Genomic DNA, 22112 nt, shown 5'->3' on the forward strand with positions numbered 1-22112 from the left:
TCTCTCTTATTTGATGCACTTCTTCCCTTCAGTCTGTACCCAGCAAGTATTGGTACCCTGTATGTCCAACATCTCCGCACTATAATTTGCAGGCTGCAATTTTAAACATTGCCAATTTTTCAATATTTTTTAAAGGACTCTTGGATGTCAAACTATATTGCACCAAGATTGGAGCCTCATCCTTCAGATATGTGACAGGCCGAGCCTCAACACAATCATAACGCCAGGGGCAATTCATAGTGATAGACAAATGTACAAATATTTACAACATTTTACAGATGTTTCGATTCCATAAAACAAATCAGTGCTCGACATCTCGGCCCCTCCCTCAATCCTTCCTGTCTTTCTCTGTCAGTCTGTCTGTCTGTCCGTCTGAAGGTTGAAATGCAACGGCAAGCCCGCAACCATAAACACTGAGTGATTTTCCCGTTTGCAGCTGTCTTAAGCAGACTGGGAGGTGTTTGCAGCTTTATGGATATTGACTCCTCCTGTGCTCTTTGATCTTGGCTGTCCAGCTTCAGACTGGAGCCTCCCAGCTGGCTGTAAAGACGGTGACAGATTCAGACAAGTAGCACCGACAGAAAACTGCATGTACATGTATTACCCAGGCCTAGTCAGACAATAACTACGTCTGTCAGTCAGTCAGTCAAGCTGGGAATGAAAAGGTTTTGTTGTAAGATCACGGGAGAGGGGGTTATAGTTACATCCAATGCCTTACACACAATTAGGATTATGATTTACTGGTTTTTCATTTATCCTGATAAGTGGGATGAAATAGTGTAAATATGACAGCTGCAGTGCGGTTTAACAGTCTCACAGTGCAGTGCTTTGTCTTGACTGTACTTACACCCATCAGCCTGGTCTCCCCTCAACAGCTCACTCAAGGGGAATGTCCTCATTGTCTATTAGCTCGGTGTTTGTCCATGTGTTTACGTGTGTGTGAAAGAGGTCTCGGGCCTGTCATCAGTCAGATTTACTATAGCAGCAGCATTGGCAGGCAGGGGTTATATGGGTTGGGATGGGATGTGAGGAAGCTCGGCTTGGCTCAGTCCCTCAGGTCCTACTGTATGTGTGTGGATGAGTGTGTGTGTGTGTGTGTGTGTGTGTGTGTGTGTGTGTGTGTGTGTGTGTGTGTGTGCGTGTGTGTGTGTGTGTGTGTGTGTGTGTGTTTTTCAGGTCAGCACCTCGCCCACAGCCCAATGATGATGTCCATGCCTGATGATGTCATGGTATCGATCAGCAGGGCGTCTGTTGTGGGATTTGGTGTCAGTGTCTGGAGAGAGAGAGAGAGAGAGAGAGAGAGAGAGAGAGAGAGGAGAGAGAGGAAGAGAGAATTGGGTTGATGGGGTTAGGTGGAGAGAGATAGAAGAAGAAAAATAGATAGATAGATAGATAGATAGATAGATAGATAGATAGATAGATAGATAGATAGATAGATAGATAGATAGATAGATGAGAGGATTAATACCTCTCTCCTGTCAGTGCATTAAATATGAAGAAACAGCCAGAAGCTCAGTAGCTGAGAATCAACAGGAGGTAAAAAAAAGCAAGCTCTGTTTGAAGGTAACAAAATCTGCCTACCACCTGGTCTGCCACATAACCCCGATAAAACCACAACTTTTCATTATTTACACATTGTTTGCATTACAAAAGAAGGTGTTAATCAGAAATGTTTATTTTAGTATTTCTTTATCGACAGCCAGCAACCTTTTAGTTTAGCAAGACTAGTTACAGGGGGAAACAGCTAGCCTGAGGTGTCATTTTACGAGGGTTTTATTTGCAGGGCCATAATGCTGCATTCACATGAAGGCAGGCAGATGGTAGGTGGCCAACCGGATGTTAGTGGATGACAGCAGGAGGGTAAGGCCGGCAGAGAGTACCCGCAGCAGTAATATTAGACGGCATTGCTGTCCAAAGTTAAAATAAGGACAAAATGCTAATAATTAATAAATTACATGGAATAATATACAATAAATACTTTTATTTAATATATATATTTTTTTTTTTAAACAATCACCATAGAAACATATCGTCATGCGTGTTTCTAGTGTTTATGCTAAACTAAGTTAACCGGCTGCTAGCTGTAGCTTCATATTTCATGGACGGACATGCGAGTGGTATCAATATCCTCATCTAACTCTCTGCAAGACATGTATACATGTATTTCTCAAAATGCCAAACTGTTACTTGCACAACTGATTATATGCTAACTTGTTAGATAGATAGATAGATAGATAGATAGATAGATAGATAGATAGATAGATAGATAGATAGATAGATAGATAGATAGATAGATAGAAGGAGCGTGGGGAGGATGGTGCCCTCAGTGAAGTGAATCAAGCCCTATTACCATCCACACAGGGGACTTGTATGGGGGAGGATTACAAACCGTACTGCCAGGTCCGGCCATCATTTAAACCTACTTCAACATCTCATGCAGTTTTGATCGATATGTTGCCAAGCATTAGGATCACATTAACAGTGTGAATATATAGACTTATGAGATATTCTTATAAACATTCACTGCAGTCCCCTCGCAAGAACGGCCTGCTTTTGCGCCATCATCCTGCCAATAATTACTTTAATGAACATCCTCCTGTGCGATAGTGGGATTTTATGAAGTGGGCAGAATCATAAAATATACAGTGGGTTGTTTTTATGGATTTGGGTCCTCTGGGTTTCCCTCCGATGCCTCGGCGTAGTGCAGCACCTCCATCACATTGACAGTCAGTCAGTGGGCTGAACCATGGTGAAGTATATTGTGTAGGCTTGTACAGTGCAGTTAAGCTACAGCTGCTGCATTAGGGCTTGCATGCTCTGCTGTGTGCTATAAGGAAGAAGAAGAACAAGGGGGAAAAAAGACTTCCTTCACCTCCTCCTCCTCCTCCTCCTCCTCTATCTCTCACTATCCGCTTCCTGGAACCTGCCCATGCAATTGGATTTAGTGTCTGTCTGTGTGCCTGGCTTGTCTCAACCCTCTCTCTCTGTCTCTCCACTGCTCCATGGCACTCCACTTCCCTCTTTACTGCCCTCCTTGGCTCGTCTCTGTATTCTAATTGGACGATAATGCAGCCAGTGTGGTCCACAACTACAACACTACATGACAGTGCAACAACAATGGTGCTCCTTCAACAGGCACACTACTGACTATGTATCGAGCTGCTGCTGCTGCTGCTGCTGCTGCTGCTGCTGCTGTGTGTGTGTGTGTGTGTGTGTGTGTGTGTGTGTGTGTAGGTTATACTGTGTCTGTTTGCATATTTGTGCGTGCAGAGTGTGATACCCAGGTCTGGTGTTACAGTTGCTGTTTGTGTTTAGATAAGGGGGCAGAAAGAGGGAGCAGAGATGGGGGATGGAGAGATAGACAGTTCATTGTTTACCTTTATCGATTGCACTCCCTTCTCCTCTCTCGCTCACATTCCTGTCTTTTTCTACTGCATGCGTTCAATTTGATTTATCCTCCCCTCTGTCCATCCATCCATCCCCTCTCTACAAACCCTCCTTTACACCTGACCCTTTGCACACTTATCGCTGCACCCATTGCCCTGCGCTGCTCCCTCTGCATCTGCTCCATGTTCAGCTGGGGAATGGGGAGCTGGCCGAGTAATGGCTGTAGAAACAGCCTAATAACATTACAGCTGCCATAAGGGTAGGGAGGGGTCAGGGAGGGTAAAAAAAAAGGGAGGGGGGGCTATGTATGAAGGGTGAGGTTTGGTGGGGGGTGCTGTGAAGGAGGGAGAGGGAGAGGGAGGGGGGTGGGGGGGGGGGGAGGGGCAGGTGCATCACTAATGGCTTTTTAAAAAGGTTACAGCATGTCGCTCCCTCTTCATAATGGGGCCCTGGCTGTGCTGGAAATGCAATTTCCGGGAAAGATAATGCAAGGAGTGAAGGGCTGTGTGGTGGTGGGGGGTGGGGGGGTGGGAGTTGAAGTTGGGGGTGGGAAGGGAGGATGGGTGGGTGGTGTGTACCTTGCGCTTATGTTCAAGTGAAAGAGAGAGAGAGAGCTGGAAAGAGAGAACGAAGACAGAGACGAGGGAAGAGAAAAGTGGAGGGGGGGAGGAGAAGTGCGGGCGTGAAAAAACGTGGGGGGGTGGTGGATGGGTTTTGAGGAGGTGTTCGGGGGTGGATTTACAGATTTTCTTGGATGCTCAGATAAAGGGGAAGAGACAAGAGCGAGAGGAGGAGAAAAGGTGTAGAGGTGGAGGGAATGCAGCATATAAACTGGAGGAGATGCAGGGGCTATCTGCCTGCGTGTGCGAGCGCATCAATAGTTAATGAAGACATTATCTGTGGACACTGCGCCCGTGTAGCTAAACAAACATTATCCTTCAACCCTTCAACATCCTGCATGGTTGGTTAAAGCCACGTATACTAATTAACCCCGCACCACCACTGGATATGAGTCTCAACTTTGCCTGATTGAATCCTCCTGCTTTTCAATGGGTATCTGTAATTGCTAGTCATGTTAGAGGGACGATTTAAGTGTATACATTATGTTCTTGTCGGCACTGCACTCTTTGATGCTGTAGTAATACTTTCAATTTATTTCACACCCTCTGCACATAACACAAAATCAATAACTCACAGTTATGTGTAATTTCATTGAGTCAGCCTGTAGTTCTGCCTGAACAATTATAATTTAACTAAATTAATATTGAGCTGACATCTGGTATCTGTGCATGTGAGAGAAGTGTGCATGTGTATTATTTTTCATGTAAGGAGAAAAGAGAGGAGAAGGCAGAGCGGTGAGGAGCAGAAACATAATAAGTTGCTCTACACCTGCTGGAGCTTACATTCTATACAAATTCAATACCAACGACACACACCCACTCACACACACACACACACACACACACACACACACTCCCCTCCCTTCCACGTCTCTGTCCCATCATGACTCATCCGGCTTGTCTCTGCTCCTCTCCTCCACTTAACCACGATGATGACATGTGCAACTTCCTCAATGGAGCGCCTCAGCTGACTGCGCCTCACCTCCAAACTGTCAGGGGAAACTGATGCCCCCCGAACCCACAGCACCTGCTTTTAAAAACAGGTCCCGTATCCCAGCAGATAGAAGACAACACGGAGCGGGATGGAATTTGAGATTCGAGTGGGAATGCCCCATTGTCTGGATGTTATAGATTTTCTGTGGTGCCTCTTTTCTTGCTTTCCTCCTCACTGCCACCTGCTTGCTCGCTCTGCTGTAAAAACAACTAAATTCGATATAGAAGCTAAATTAAAACATGTTGGGTTTTGTCACGTAATGTGATTCACTAATCATTCTGTTTGGTTCATCCCTTTTTTCTCTTGCCTACAAAAAACAGGCTACTGACATGGACTGGCGTTAACTGTGAAAACCTGTGGATTTGCCCCTTGAAATGATTAGCAATTTTAAATCATAATAGTAATAATAAAGGAACAATGGTTCCTTGATTTTTGCTGGATTTTTAGAAATTTTACAGCTGAACCGTCAACTAAGCTTAGATAACTAAGCTAACATTAGCTACATGAGCTAAAAATGCGGTCTCCAGCTAACTCTATAATTTTACCAGGTGAGTTATCTTAGAAGAAGAATCGTACATATGACATGATACATGGTAAAAGTCTGAGCGTCCAAAGGCATTGTTCAGACTAATATAAAACCAGATCTTTGTTATTTTGTTCTAACATAGCCCTGCCTTACTTTCAAACGGTATATTTTCAGTGTTAATGTTACAGGAGAAAAGGCTTTCAGAATGAAGACTGACCCCATGGGAATAACCCGCTGTGTTTGGCAAACTTCACAATATCTTCGGTAATGACTGGGTTGTGGTTGCTGGAGTGTAAATTTCATGCCAAATCCAATAAAGAGCAGGATAGAGCTGCTAATGTTACACAGTACCCTGGTAGGCTCCAGGACCGGATTCATAGTGAGACTACACAGGCCTTGGCTGTAACACTTGGTTAAAACTGGACAGTAAGCTAGTTCGCTGTTCAACTCTTGTGTTTTTAGTTTTGGAAAGATAAATAAGATAAGACTAGCGAATGGTAACTTTAAAAATAAATTACAAAAACTTCAATGAGACTGATTAGGAATGCAAATGATTATCTTCTAACTTGATGTCATCTCCAGGGGTTAAAAAAAAAAAAAGGTTTTGAGATATTGAGGTCATAGGTCCAAATTCTCCCGGTGCAACTTGCCTACACCCAAAAAATCTTCATCACATTTAATCTATTTAACTGTTAAATAATTTTTTTCTTGATCTTTATATATCTATATTTTCTTTATTTTTCCCCTTTAAAACAATCAAATTAAAAGGTATTGACTCCATATATCTACGTATCATTCTCTTTCAATGGTTCTTCATCTTCGTGATCCTCTTCTAACATGCTGCCTAATACACTTTTCATGGTAAAGCCCTTTACAAAGACTGTAATATTGGATAGTTTCATTTGCACAATGTGACAAAATGTGATTACTCTCCAAGAAACACCACTTATTTCTTATTCTCTGGTCCCTTTTTCTCTGTGGCTCCTTCTCCTTACATGCACCTTCATCCGCAGTCTATAAACCACTCAGCACTGTATTACCATTCAAATATTTGGTCACAATGTTCACGTTTACCATGAAAGCCAAATGAGCATGCTGGTTTTGCAAATAAAATCACCTAAAATGACCAGAAAAACTCCTGTGATTGGAATGCGGAGAAGAACACAGTCAAATTAAAATTCCCAGCAAACTAACTAAGGGAGTTGTGCTGCCCACACTAATGAGGCCTGTATGGGCAGAAAAAGAGGCAGAAAGACGCTGCAGGTGGGATTTCACCAAGGAAACAGCGTCATCCTTTGAACCTCTCTGACTGGGATGTTTGCTGGTCGTTTAAATTCAGTAAAGCAGAGGTTTTTTTTAGGAATTGCAGGTGCATCTCTCTAAAGTCTGGAGAATTGAGCTGGCTGTAATTAGTGTCAGCTGTACTGTAAGGTTTCTTTGATCAGCTTTTCAGTGTAATTCACGGATCTGTGTTTTATGGGTGCAAATTCCTAAAATGACTCAAAAAGGCACTCACTGTGGAAAGAGCATGCAGAGTGAAGGGGTTTAGAGACACTGACGTACAAGTAATTCTTTCCATTATCTGTGACATGAAGAAAATGGATCTCATTATATCTCATCGGTGTACACAGGTGTAGATCCTCTCATTAACAACTGTGATTGTTCCTTTCATTTCATGACACAGCTTGAGAAATATCCTCATGTAAGATGTCTGAAAAGATGAAGGCTGGGTTAGAACCGTCTCTCTGTAGCCCCTTCAGAACATATATAAGTACATGATGTACATTGCCATCTTGTGGATTTAACTTGCAAATGCATAACCTCCTGAGAGTGACAGGAGTCATATTCCTAACACGAACAGTATGTTAGAGTCAACAGACAGAAAGTCAGAGTCAATGTTGGTTTTATCTTTAAATTCAAATTGTGATTCAGTTTTTTTCTTTGACCTGCATTAGTTACAACTTCCCTATAATCCACATGGCAGAGTTGAAAGGTGGAAAATTCTTGTGATCTAAAAATGAATATGCTGAAATATATTCTCCCTTTATATTCTTGCATGATGCATCATTATCAAGATTCAGATCCATCTAAGGTGTGTGGTGGGTACGAACACATTAGACCACATGGTGGCAGTACTGGGCCTATCACAGCACAGAGCACAGGTCTCCTTTACATTAAGACGTATGATACTTCTATAAAATAAAACACATAAAGATTAAACCAGTGCTTCCAGCCTTTTTGGCTCGTGACCCCTAAAAATCAGTGTCTAGCTGGGGGTCCATGGTCATGTTTCAGTTGTCTGTGAGTGGTTAGCAGTTCCACCAAAGAGCCATTTCTCCTCCAAACAAATTGTTTCATTTAATAAGTACCCGCAGATTTATCTAATGATCGTTATGGGGGGGCCTGACCCCTATACCACTGGACTAAACTACCAAAACCTAGGCCCACCTACCACCAACAACACCAACATGCTGGTGTATTAGTATTAATAATGTCACACAATAATATCGGCCATTTAAATGTAGGACTCGAGTATTTTTACATTGTTGTATTAGAGTAAAGAATCAGAGTATTTCTTCCGCTGGGATCAGATTTCAACGATGTCGAAGGCAAATAAATAATAATGACTTAAAAAAACAAGAGGAACACTTACTAGCTTTATTTGGAACCACATCTGACGGTCTTCATCGATGGATAGCTCAGTTGTCATGGTGATGGATGCGCTGTCATCACATGACCTAAAAGTGGATTGTTAGTCACATGATAAGAGGTGCTCATGGGAGTGCAAGATGGTAGCATATGTCTCTGTTCTAGGAAGGTCTTTGGATGTGAATGACCTCTTTGATGTTGATGTCAAAATCCATCAGGGGATGAAGACTGAGGGGCGGTTGAAAGGTCTGGAAAAAGATAGTGATTGAACCTTGTGTTTAGTAGTTAGTACGTAAAGAAGAGGGAAGACAGATTGTTACAGAGGTCAAACTCAATGCAGCAGAGGCCGACATGTCTCCACTTTTAGTCCCTATTATTGTGCAGAAGTATTACTTCAAAGCTCCAGAATTCTCAATAAATAAATAAGTACTATTAACAAGTACTCAGATGTTTCACCTGCTTCATCGCTCTGGTTGGACAAAAAAACTCAGTGATCAGTGGTTGTAAAATCTCACACAAACCCCCACACACACTCTTTACACCTGTGTGCACATACACAAGATGAACACACCAGCTCACAGAAACACCAGCGAACACACACTCACAAAGATCACACTGAATCACCGTGTGAATACTGTAACAAAACAAACACTGACACAGACAGCTTTTCTTATTGCAATATCCATTTATTGTTCTCATCACACAAATCTTTACAAAACAGAGGGTTTGCTGCAACAGGATCAAAGGAAATGTGTTTCTCCCACAGAGTTGCAGATCTGAAGGAGACCGGTGCTTTTTATTCACATGTCAGTCAACTGCTGCGTGTTTGTTCTTTAACTACAGTAACTACAGACTTTACAGGAAAAGTAAAGCTGTAGTGTTGACGGTTGAACCAGAGGAGAACATATTCTGACCTGAAGGGAATCTGGCTGCTGAAGGGTGTTTTTCTTTAGGTGTTTATTCATTTGTACTAAAGCAGTGCTCACACAGTGAACACTGATTCAGAAACTGACTGCATGGGTGAAGAGTTACTGAGATTTTGCACAAATGAGAAGCTTGTACTTAGAATTATAGGTTGTCACTGAAAGTACTTAATGTGTTTTTTGTTGTTACATTTTTCCATTAAGATTATTTTAAGGCATTTATGCTTCATCGGGTCAATAAAGACTGGGAAGCAATGAGGAAAAATCTGAAACACAGGGATATCATGCAGCAAAGGTCATGAGTTCACAACGTTGCAGGTTCGTGGTATATGTGCTCTCTGCACCACCAGAATGTCACAGTTTTCATGATTTTTCTTTTCAATCAAAGTACAAGATGCTCAAAAGATCTCTGTGCCATCTTTCTAATAATAATAATAATAATAATAATAATAATAATAATATGTAAGGGTAATTAAGCACATACCTTTAATGGCTATACTGCAAAGTTATATATAAAAAAACAACTTCCTGGTGTGATTCATGTTACTTTAGCTCATGCGCACAGAGGAAATACTAAAAGTGAATACAGTTTTCTCTCTTTTTTGTTGTCAGATCGACAGACACGTTTGTGGTCTTATGTTATCTCACACAGCCAAATGTAAAAGTCAATTAAGCTAAATACAACAGGGATATTAAGCAGCAGTAAGTGATTTTTAATCAACTGAATAAGCTATAAACAGACATATTATCATCTTGGCTAACATGTTAGCAAATAGTTGTCTGTTTTGACTATCTAGATTTTACCACACAAGTTTAAGATCAAAATTCTTAAAGTTGCACTAATCAATATATTATTATATAATTTATTTAATAATTTTTTTAAACAATGGATCAAATAACCGTATCTAATGTGATAGGGTTAAGCGTTGAACATAGTGAGAGTTTTAGCATCTTTGAGCTCGTTGTTTTGATTTAACTCCACTGTTAGGTGCAAATGTAGCAGAACATACACTCTACAACGTAGTAGAGTGTTACATACACACTACTACTACGTTGTAGTGTGTATGTAACACTCTCAACCTTTGTTTGTAGCAGCAGGCAGCTGTGATAAACCTACTGTATGCTAGCTGCCCAGCACTAAACTGCAGACACAGTTAGCTAACTTAATAGCTGGTGGACACAGGAGAGCATTTAGCGACAGATATATTTTCCACAGGAGTTTACATTCATCAGGTGGCCAGAAACAAGAATCCAGATAAATGCTAATGTTGCTCTGTGTCTACTGTGTAATGTGTAAATAAGCACCTGTAGGCTAACAAGTTAGTCAACATTATAAAGTGATTATGTAAATGTTGTGTTCACAGCTAGGTATTCCCAAGTCACCAACAAATAAAAAAAAGGATAAATTGCTGCTTTAACATTGTATTTTTGTTAGCTTGCCCTATGCTAGCTTCCTTGACTTTTACATATGGCTGTGTGAGCTAACGTAAGACCATGGACGTGTCTGAAGATTCGACAACAAAAGAGGGAAAAACTCTACGATTTATGCTCGTGTGAGAACTCAAAACAGAAAGGGCTTCACTTCCATAACTCAATGAACACACAGTATGATAAACTATAAGTAAACAACTCTCCCAGTCTAACCTTGGTCCAGTGGGCATGTAGTTTGATTCAAAGAGTGAGCCATCTGGCTGTTTTCCAGCTGATCCAGTGTAGGTTCAGAGTGGTTAAGCACCTTCATACACACTGTTCTCTATCATCATAATAAATACAACATTTTCCCCAATCTCTACACTGAGTGTTGTGATGCTCGTGTAAAAATCACACTCTCAATACAAAAAAGAGTTATGTACAGTATCATACAAATAGGTTTCAGTGTTAGAAAGTGGAACAAGGGGAAGGGACGTACAGTAATAACTAGGCTAGGGAATATAAGTGTGATTGTGCGTGTGTGCTTTTGAATATGTTCAATATATGTGTGCTCTGTAAAACAGGTCTTTATTCTTGTGTGTGTGTGTGTGTGTGTGTGTGTGTGTGTCGTCCAGCAGAGGGAAACATTTCACAGCACAGTGATGGTATTATAGTCAAGATATCACAGAGAGGAGAGCTAAACAGAGGTTGTAAATAAAGAGTGTTGGGAGAGGAAGAGGAGGGAGAATAAAAAAACATGGATTCGAGGGAGTGTGCAAATCAAAATCAGCAAAACTGTCACGCCACACGGAGTGCTTATGGCAACCACACAGTATATACATGTCAATAAATAAATCTGTTAATAAAATATCAGAAATTAATCACAATAATTACATGACTCTGTAGCAAATCTTTTAAAGATTTGGCAAGAAAGAAATTCCAGTTCAGGGAGAGCAATGCCATTCATGAGTGAAATAAAAAAAAAAAAGAAAAACTACAAAAAAAAAAAAAACAGTCTGTTGGCATCACAGAAAGTGTTTTGTATGAAGGCTCCTCATCTCGAAAGAATACAAAATACAAATATTTGCTCCTGAATGCGATGCACTTTATTTGGCTCACTGTTGTGCCACCTGCAGCCGAGAGCTTGGCTTTGTCTTATCAAATGTGTTTGTATTTCACATGGTTTTTTGGCGAAGCTGCAACCATCTGAGAGATAAAAAAAAAATACAAAAAAAACATGAAGAAGAAAGCCAAATGAAGATGTCGGTACTTTCATCCTGTTTGCTTTTGTCTGGTGCTTCTGCTGAGAGATACGAAATGGATTCTTTGATCTGAGTAAACCTCATGCCGTGCTGAGTAGGGCACTGCTACTCAGACTACAGGTGTGTGTGTGTGTGTGTGTGTGTGTGAGGGTGCGTGAATTGGATGAGTTAAGGACAGAGGGTGAGAGAAAGACACCAAGGGAGAAAGTAGAAAGAGAGAGGGTGAGAGAGAGAGAGGTGTGTGTGTGTGTGTGTGTGTGTATGGCTTGCTATGGGTTTTTATGGGTAAATCTCAGCAGCACACATATCCTTCAGCCTGTTTCTTTGGTCCAACATGGCAACCTCTTGACTGCAGACATTAAAGCTGCATCCTGGGAGTCACACAGGGAGTCCACCGTCACATTTAGCTTTCAGCACGTGCCTCCTTTAAGCGGGTGAAAAGTCATTCATACCAAACAAAAAAAAACATTCTCAGGGGTCACAGTTTGATGTGTTCTTCCTCACAGAGCACACCACTGAAGATGAAAGTGAGCTTCACATGAGTTTATAGAAGAAAAAAAGTTAAAAACAAAAGTCTTTAACTATAATATTCAAAATGAAAAAGAAGAGCTGTACCTGACTCTGCACTGAATGTTCAGCTCTTAACTTTACTGGGAGTCCAGCAAAGAGAAAGTCTTTGAAGAGTTTGCCTATCGGTTCCCCGGGGGTTGAGAGGGCAACAGGGTAGGGTGTGTGTATGTGTGTGTGTGTGTATTAGGGGGAGGTCTAGACCTGTGTGGAGTAGGAGCGGTGCAGCGTTGCGTACCGCCCAGCCGGATGGGCGGCGCAGTGCGGCGAGTGCTGCTCCGACTGGTCTAGACTTCGCTGGAAATGGAGCGAGACGGTATGAGGACATCGGGGGTGGCGGGGAACCGATAGGGCTGATGGTCATGTGATCTCGGTGAACGGAGATTCCCGCGGAGTCTGCAGGGGAAAGAGAGGAGTGAGAAAGAGAGAGGAAGGGGCAGAGAGGAGGCGAAGGAGAGAGAAAAGTGAAGAAAAGAATAATCAAGAGCAATGCACGGGATGAGGGGAGGGAAAGAGGAGAAGACAGATGCATAGAGCCGAAACAGAAATAAGGCAACAGATGACGGGGGGGAGAGTGAGGAGTGACAATGACAGGCAAAAAAGATTTAAAGTTGGTTAGAATGGTTGGACGTAGGTGTTGTAAGGTGGGGAGGAGGAGCAGAGTGCAGGATGCTGGAGGAGAGTGAGGGACAAGGGAGCAGATTGAGAGGAGAGAGGCAAGGTGGGAGACAGAGGAAAAGAGGCAGTCAGGTGAGGGTTAGTGACGGTGACAGACCACAGAGGATGCAAGACATTCTCCTAAACACTCGGACGTGGACTGGTGTTACACTACTGCCCCCCCCCACTGAGAGAATACCTTTAGAGAAGGCAGCACTGCTGAAGAGAAGATAAAAACTTGAGAGGGCCTCTGCAATCGCAACGACTTTTTACTATTATTTTCTTTTGGCCTCAGCTGAATTCATAGTTTTCCTCCAGCCAACTGCTTTGCATTATATCCAAATGGTAAATTACGCCTCGAGTATGTCAGCGAAACTGCTGACTCACCTCAAAGAGATAAGTGACTCTCTAAATCCCCGATAACAAGGAAGTGTGTAACATTGTAGAGTTTAGGAATACGGGGACACAGATGAGTTCGTTCAATCCTCTCAGCTGTGTTCGTATCAGCCGACAACAAGGCTTAGAGATTTAAAGTATTCACTTGGGCGTTGTTGTTGGGACTGGGGGTGCAGGTGGGGCTCGGAGCATGCATGTTTGGGGGACTTGTTCTCTTTGGGAAAAAAAGGAGGACAACGGATTCAGGTAAGAGACAAGGGGTGTGTATCTCAGCCCCTCTTTTTGTGAGCGCAGCCGTGCCTCACACCCGCCCCCGCCCCTTACCTGAGGGCCACTTAACTTTTCGAGTGGACTCTCCACACAGGGCAGCGTCACCATCGGCATGCCCAGCACGGACTCGGGGCGATGGGGTCGTGGTGGAGGAGGACTGGGCTGCATCTGCTGGAAATTGTTAATCACACAAGTCACCTGGAGACGGGGATAAAAACAAAAACAAAGGTATGAGGAGAGTTGACCCTTTGCCAAACCCCGCCCCTCACTGTGATTATCCAATCGTAGCTCAGCACAGCATGCATTGCCCATGTCAAATGTATTATAGGGCTTATACTGACAAACTGGTATCTCAAGAGTTTGGAAGGTGGTGTATTTTATTTTATTTTTTTAAACAAAAGAGCTATTCTTTACAAAATATGTAAGGAATAGATTTAACAAGGAAAAGTCTAGTACGACATTATTACAGTAGTAACCTCATTATTTCCAAAGCCAAGGGACATGTTAGCTGAGTACATTATTTTGTGGAGTTAGTTACATAAGAAAAAGACCTATTGAGGACTGGAACATACACCCTGTGGGAGCCAATATGCTAATATGAGGGTTTAGAGTGTAGATAGGGGCTAGGTCCTACTTTTTATTTGGTTTAGGGGAATATTAAACTCCAGAAAGTCATTTAAATTTTATTCATAAAGCTGTACTATAATACTAGGACTAACTAATTATACCCTGCAATAACAAACAAGCAAACAAGCCTCAGTCTTTTGGCACTATATCATCATCAAGTGCCTTTTTAGGACCCTTTTACAGGTTTTTAAATGACTCCGCTTGACACATTTAAAAAGTGAGCTGGAGATGGAGTTTTCAACCAACTCACATACTAGTATTTTAGCATTAGCATTAGCATTAGTAGCTTTCCCTAGCTAGCTACAACGGATAAAAACTCCTATTGACAGGCAACATTTCAGCCGACTAATTCCCCAATTGTCTGCTAGTATTGATAATCCTACAATATACAACTCCTACAGAGTTTCCTTCTCACCAGAAACACAGCGATGGCTCCCCCAGTGAAGAAACCCGCCAAGACGTCAGCCCAGTGGTTGCGGTACTCAGCCACCCTGACCACGCCTACTAGCATGGCCAGACAGAGCAGGCTGAGGCTGATGGTGGGCTTGGTCAGCCGCGTGCCTTTGGTCTTGAACACCAGCGTCACGTACATCTGCAGAGGAGCACACAAGAGGGCACGCACAGTAACATGCAACGGACACAGGAAGCAATACAAGACACACAAGCATATTATGCATCATTACAACCCAAGTTAATAGTTAACGTCTTGGTACAGTGTCTCTTTTGGGCTAAGTTGCAATTTGCTTCACATTCAGTCTGATATTCCTTATGATTCAATAGTTCCTGTGCAATGAGAATGTTCCCACCAGCCACTAGCCACCTAATTTACATTGAGTGGGGTGAGTGAGTTGGATGAGATGCTTGATACGAATCTTTGCGCTAACCTAAGACTGTGGCTTCATATTTATGGTATCAGCATGAGAGTGGTATCAATCTGCTTATCTAACACTCAACATGCTTTGAGCTCTTTTCTCAGCAAGAAAAGTTGAGTACTAAACTAAGTGAAAGCAAAAGGGTGAAAATATTAGTAAAGATGAGTCCTCTTTAATTGAGTAAGCAAGGTTTCAATTGGTGGCAAGTATTTATCATCTCGAGCATGCTCCAACCTACCACTGTGTACACTGCGGAGTAGACGCTGAGCGCCGCGTCCTTGGACGGGAAGGATTTCCGTGCAGACATGACAACCAACGGGTTGCCTGTACAGGCACGGCGCTCTGCGATGTACTGCATGGTGGACTGGCAGCCTAACGCTGTGTAGTTTGGTCGGCAGGCAGACAGGAAGTGAGGCGTCTGGTTTCCTGTCACTACCTGGCCGGCGTTGGCGAAGATGGTGGTGGTGAACAGGCCGAAGGCATAGACGCCTAGGTAGGAGACGAGTATGAGGGAAGGTTGGGAGGAGGGTTTGGGGGGAGGAGGGGGGATAAAGAAGTGGTATTAAGTATTAAGAGAGGACAAAAAGTTTAAAGATATATCAGAAGATGAAGAAAAGTATATTAAATGTTTGACAGAGAGCGCTATCCAAAATGTGTAACAGCACTATGAGATAAAACGGGTGATAATACGTTTATACTCCCTAAAATAGCCCCAACACATTATTATCAGCTGAGGTGTGAAATTGCAACAGAAGCCTCCACCTCAGCTGATTCAGCTCAAGATGCAAATTTGTAGACTACTTAATATTCACAAGTGCCACGATCCTGAATATCTTACTGCAAAGATTATATCACAGTTTATCATCCAATTAACAGCTACATGTACACGTTCTGGTTGACAAACTCTGAAGTGTAGTAGGTCACATTCTTACAAGTCAATCTTTTCTTTCATTTTATTTTAATCTTTGTTATTCGGCCTCTCACACTCCCTGTGAAAACTACACACCTAGCACCCAGATACAAAAATGCCCTTTCACAGGTCTGAAAAGAGCAGAGGGGCTGTGTAATACAAAACAGCAGGTTCACCTAGGAAGCGTATTATGCGTCTCAGGAGGGGGTTGAAGTAGCAGCAGTCTGCAGTGACGATGGTCTTCTCCTGTGTTCCCTCTGCCTTGGTGAAGAAGGCACACAGCTCTCCAACAAGAATCTGTGCACACAAAGAAAACACAAAAATGGTGGTTGAAAATGTTGAGTGTTGACATGCTGATAGACATTTTTGACACATCTGAATTCATCATGTTGTATTATCAACCGTTTTGGGGTTATGCCCCCCACAGCACTGTAACTACACTCAACCCACACCCTTACACACATAGGTCAAAGGTCCGGATCAGCCACAACACAGCAACCTGTGAAACTTTCATTAAAGACACTTCAACACAAACTTCAGCTGCAGCGACAGGACGGTAGAGGAGTTGAAGTGTGTCAAAGTTCCCAACTGCTTTTGCCCTACCTTCACAGGAATGTTTTCAACCTAAAAATACAACCATTTTTGTATTTTTAGCCATGCTAGCAGCGTGGCTCTAGAGATGGAAAAAGTCTGTCTTTTGGTTCACCACTTTGGCCCAGATATCTCTAAAACTACTGGATGGATTGGACAATTTTTTTCTCAATCAGTGAATCTACTAATTGTTGCAGCTCTAATTATGTGAATGAAGCATATCCCCCTAGTTCCCACTGCTCTGTGCAGGTGCCTCAATCAGCCAGTGAGAGCTTTCTAGTGCATCAATCCCCCACTGGCTTCACACCTGCAAATGCTGCTAATTGTTTGTTGTAGATCACTACCAGAAAATGAACCAGGGTCTCTGCAAAAGTACTCAGGTTTTTTGCTCATTATTAACATTTATTGAAAAAGGAAAAGATGTGTCTGAATGAATAATAACAGCACAGACAGGAATAAATAGCAGTGACTGAGGCAGATGTAGAACCAATAGCAAGTATTCTCCAGAGGTAGCTCACATTATGGAGGAAGACAATACACTTAGGACTTTCTCTTGTCTTAAACAACTTCTAACATAATGCAGTTCTACATCATTTGACCACAATGATGAGTGAACCTGTGCTGCACAGAGTTCTTAGCATTACTAATGATCTCAGAGCTCACAGTGCAAATGGATCTAATTAGACTCCTCAATCATCATCTGTTTTATTAAGCGTGGACTCCCTGGCTGTGGTCGGATAGAGATGTAAACTAACTACAGTCTAGAAATGCCTGTGATCAAAAATAGCAGCCATTGTTGCAGGGTGCTTGTGGTGTTATTGCTCTCTTTGTGAGGAGCATCAGGCTTGTGGCAGAGGTTTTGGTCAGGTGACTGTGTTCAATTCACTCCCTGTGAATCTGAACAGCAGTGCCTCTCCAGACTGATGACAGACCTTAATGGACTGCAACTGTGAGACTCCTCTGTATAAGAGCCTACAGCACTCATACAGACGCTGGCACATGCAGACTAAAACTTAGCCCCCTCGATGAATTACTATGACAGAGATATGCTTAATCTTAAATCATCCTGACAGTTTCCATGCTCTGCTGTGACAGTACCAGGACCCACTTTAACGCTGACCGTGTTCCACAAACCCATCAACCTCATCTTTCCTCTTTCAATATTTGACATAATCCCCCATTTATCCCCCTCAGTGACAATGCCTGAAGAACTGCTGTCTGAGCAGAGAAAGCAGGAGGAAATGAAGGAAATACAGACATTGTCAGAGAGAGAAAAGGAGAAAGAAAGACAGCACAGGAGGGAGACAAAGAGAGATAAAAATTATCGTGTTTCTGTCAAATCTCATGCTTCTGGCCATATTTCCAAGCGGGTCCAGCCAAATCAAATGAGTTAATAGCATGCAGGGGCCCAGTCAGTGCAGCAGTGCTGTGAAGTGCGTGCCCGGCCCAGTGCTTTCTTCCATTAGTGAAACACAACCCTACCGGGTGTTCCATGGCAACCCTATAAACACTAATGCGAGCATGAAATCAAAGCGGAGGGGGTTTAATCAGTAGCTTCAAATCAGAGATGTTAGGGGCACCGTCACACTGTGGACAACCATTTATGGGGCAATTAAAAAACAGCATGGTGGCTGTTTCCATGGGGACTGCCGGACTGTGGAAGGTTTCAGCATGTGTATACCACAAAATGTGAGATAATGGTAGTGTGCTGTCGCTCATGGACAAGTGCTCTTGAACACTTTGCCTCAGGCAAAGTTGTCAAGCAGTGGGTGGTTGGCCTTTTTGGAAGAATAGTACTACTACACCCTTTTTGTCCAAAACTGTTGTGCTATAATTCTGTGATAGGCCTTTTAAGACAGAAATCCCACACAGATTTCAAATTTAAATAAACACACCCAACTTATCTGGTTTCACTTTGATTTACTCTCTCCTAACAGTGTCCTTGAGGTTTTTATTGTTAAAAATTAAAATTTAGCTCAGTTAACTTAAAAGTTGTACCTTTGAGTTGGCCCAACTGAAAATGTTCACTTAATTTACTCAGAGAACAAAGAGAATCTGTGAACTAGAACTAGGCTCACTGTTTCCCCTTGTTTCCAGTCTTTGTGCAAAACTAAGCTGCTGGCTATAGCTTCATATTTAACTTGTGGTAGTACATGCTATTATTCCAATAAGCTGTTCCTAAACAACTTAATTTGATGTGTTAAGTGAAAGATCATTCAATCAATTCATCAATCCAAGTGAGAAGACTGAACTAATTACTATGAGTTGCAAATGATGATGATGATTAGATAATTTAATTACACTGTATTTGAAACTGACAAATGTATCCAGTCACACTGATTTAAAGATAAAAGTAAGTTGATTTAGTATAACTTTTACAGTATAAAAGAGTCTTGTATAAAGTAAACATGGTGTGAATTCTAAAAGTTGGTTTTCACATGTTTCACTACTACAGAAGTTAATTGAACTGTGTCACTTTGTATTTTATCACAGCTAAAGATTAGAATTAGAATTAGAATTCAACTAGGATTTTCACTTAAAAGGCGAATAATCTCCTGACAATTTGTAATTCTTATTTTTCTCAAAAATATACAGTTTTTGCTGCGTACCATAACCCTTTTATTGTTAAAGCAACAACCACACCCACTCAACCCATCACTACTGAAACCAAACCTATGCCCTTCAAGATAAGAGCAGGACGGTCTGTGAAAGATTAAGTGGAAGAGAGTGTGACAATACAATAGGAAAGTTGAAGCGTAAAGCAAGAAGAGAGGAACAGTATGGGGAAGGTAGAACGGGGATGGGGTTAGAGGTAATGCTGCAGGAATGAATTATTCATGCGTGGATGGCACCATGTGAATCATGTAGCGCATTATTTCAACCAACATTTCTAAATGATCTCTCTCCACTGCAGTGGGACGCGCTCCAGCTCCCTGCCTCTGCCCCGACTGCTTCAAGGATTCACAGTTAAATATGACGAGGTTGTCACTGCAGTTTAGGGACGAGCGGATAATAATTCCTTGAAATTAAACTGCTCACCCAGTCTACACTCTGACAATGCAGAAGTGCTGCGATGCGTCCAGAAACGTTCCAGGACACATGATGATTTCTAGAAATAACAGGATGAGATTCAAGTTTGGAGAAAACTGAGCATGGACGGGGACCTATATTACATACAAACTCACATGCATGATTTAGTTGCAGAACAAGGAAAAGGAGTGAAGGAATGAAACATTAATACATACATGAGACATTATTAACTCTGTGTGCATGCACAAATTACATCAGAACTCATTTCTGTCTGCAGAAGGAAGCTGGAGGATCCTGCTCTGTGTGTGTAAGTAATCAGATCTCGATTTGTGTCAGTGGGTATTAGTCAAATGTGAGAGTGCATTCAGAGTGGGGCTTTTTATGAATACGTGCCTATTAGAAGACAATAAGCGGGGATGTTTTACTTAGAGCGCTGAGATGAATGAAGAGGATTGTTGAAATGGTGGAGGAGCAGTGGGAGTAGAGGAATGAAGCAAGCAAGGAGAGATAAAGAGGAGCCAATACAAGATTTAAATGAATACACTTTATATAACTATTTTACATATTATTGTGTAAATAAACAATTATTCAGTAGATTTGCATGTTCAGAAGCCGGAGAAACAAATGTCAGGATATGTGCTCATTCTCAAAGTGAAGATTATGATCTGAATAAGCTCTTTTAAAGTTACTGGTGAATCTGTAAGATCTAATTACTGTGTAAAACTAGCTGTACTTGTGTGTTTCCTGTATTTTAAAGACTGTCTGAAGCCGCAAGTTAGTCTAAAGAAAGGAGAGGATGCAGGAGACAATCAGCCTGTCGTGCTATCATTGTGTGGTAATGATGTCAATAAAGCTGCAAGGACGAATTGAGCAACTTGGAATAAGTCTGAGTGATGGCACTGCAGCAGAGCAGTGAGATGCAGATTGCTTCCATTACTATTCTCTTCTGCAAATAGCAACTAACTCTGTTCAGTCCGTGTTAGTGACAAAATAAGGGGGGGGGGGGACACACAAAACAAACAGAAGATGGAAATATATGCTTGACTTTGAGTCATTACATAAAATGGACCAACGCTGCAAGAAGCACTAAGACTGGGTTATTATATAAATCATAATCCTAAAGAGTACCAAGCGGCACTGCCGTGGCTGGCAAGTAAATCCAACATGGAAGTAACAAAAACTGCAGTTCCTCGAACGGCCACTTGACGCTGGTTTCAGAGGTGACCAATCTCCATAAGACTCAAAATTAAAAAACAATTTGGTACAAAAAACGGTTTTGGTCTGTAAAGTTAATTTTCTCATTCATGAAGACTGTATAGGGCGTTTAAGGTTCCTGCTATGTATAATTAGGGCATGGCCACTTTGAGTCACAGGTGTCTTTGCCCAATTTTAGATTACTAATCACTAATCAACATTGCCACCAGGCAACCAGTGGAAATGAAAAAAAGGTTGATTAGCGGGCTTTATAGGTGCTGGTAGGCAGATTTTGTTACCTTTGAACAGAGTCGAGCTAGCTGTCTTTATGCTATGCTAAGCCAACTGACTGCTCACAGTAGCTTTACATTTACCACACAGACATGAGAGTGATGTCGATCTTCTCATCTTACTCTCTGCAAGAAAGCAAATAAATGCATTTCCCAAAATGTTGAACTATTACTTTGTTAATATTAACAATATTAGAATGCTACCTTTACAGTTCATTTGATCATATTTCACAAGGATGAGGAGGACTAGACGAAGTGTTCTTAATATCCCAATAAAGAAAAAGTAATTCTACTCAGAGCTTCTGTCTGTAATTACCCCGTCTCTCAACAGTCTTACGTATGCTAAACTTTAAATGGCAAAAATGATGATCACTCACAAGTAAATTATTTAGCAGAAACTCTTTGTCTGGAGATATTCAGTCTTTCACTGGCAACGGGTGTAATGAAAGAATGCTGCAGCCCTTGTATGGTTAGGTCCAAGTGCAGACCCATTTCTGTGAAGCGCAGCTCTGCAGCCATAAGACCTAATGCTTCTGACAAGATTGGGAAGGTTATTCAAGTGTGAAGTACAAAGAGATGCCTAGCTGTCACTAGTATCCCATTATCTGTCATCATCTACAGCGACCTCAATCTCTGAAATGCAGTGTATATGTGAGATTTGGGCTAATGGATGATGCCAAAGACACTGCACCTGTCTGAGCACATCAGGATCATTATCACCTTTACTCACATGTGGTTCTCACCGGGACTTTGACTGCATGGAATGGGTGCTAACAGGAAACGGACTGAAAGGACAGACAGGATACAAACAACAGCATGTACTTCAAATCCACTGACGTGATGAAAAATGACGACTGAGAAAAGAACATGATTTCATGGATGTATGAGCACACAACACATATATGCATTCACAATTACATAGGGCACTTCACATAAA

At 41.9% G+C, this 22112-nt stretch overlaps 1 protein-coding gene across 8 annotated transcripts in view; it reads right to left on the reverse strand.

Moving 5' to 3' along the window:
• Positions 1-8841: 8841 nt before the first annotated feature.
• plppr2a (phospholipid phosphatase related 2a) overlaps positions 8842-22112 on the reverse strand; it is a 48275-nt gene continuing 35004 nt past the window's right edge. For 4 of the 8 annotated variants that reach the window (XM_051387318.1, XM_051387319.1, XM_051387325.1 and 1 more), the window contains 5 exons: positions 16247-16367; positions 15399-15649; positions 14704-14880; positions 13732-13859; positions 8842-12734 (listed from right to left, as the gene is read on the reverse strand). In XM_051387318.1, the coding sequence (XP_051243278.1) occupies positions 12626-12734; positions 13732-13859; positions 14704-14880; positions 15399-15649; positions 16247-16367 (786 nt within the window). In that variant the 3' untranslated portion in view covers positions 8842-12625. Of the gene's footprint in view, positions 13011-13715; positions 13860-14703; positions 14881-15398; positions 15650-16246; positions 16368-22112 lie in introns of all 8 variants that reach the window. The other 4 variants (XM_051387320.1, XM_051387326.1, XM_051387324.1 and 1 more) reach the window with 3 other exon arrangements.

This window comes from Dicentrarchus labrax, unplaced genomic scaffold (genome assembly GCF_905237075.1).
Source record: "Dicentrarchus labrax unplaced genomic scaffold, dlabrax2021, whole genome shotgun sequence".
Classification (NCBI taxonomy): Eukaryota; Metazoa; Chordata; class Actinopteri; family Moronidae; genus Dicentrarchus; species Dicentrarchus labrax.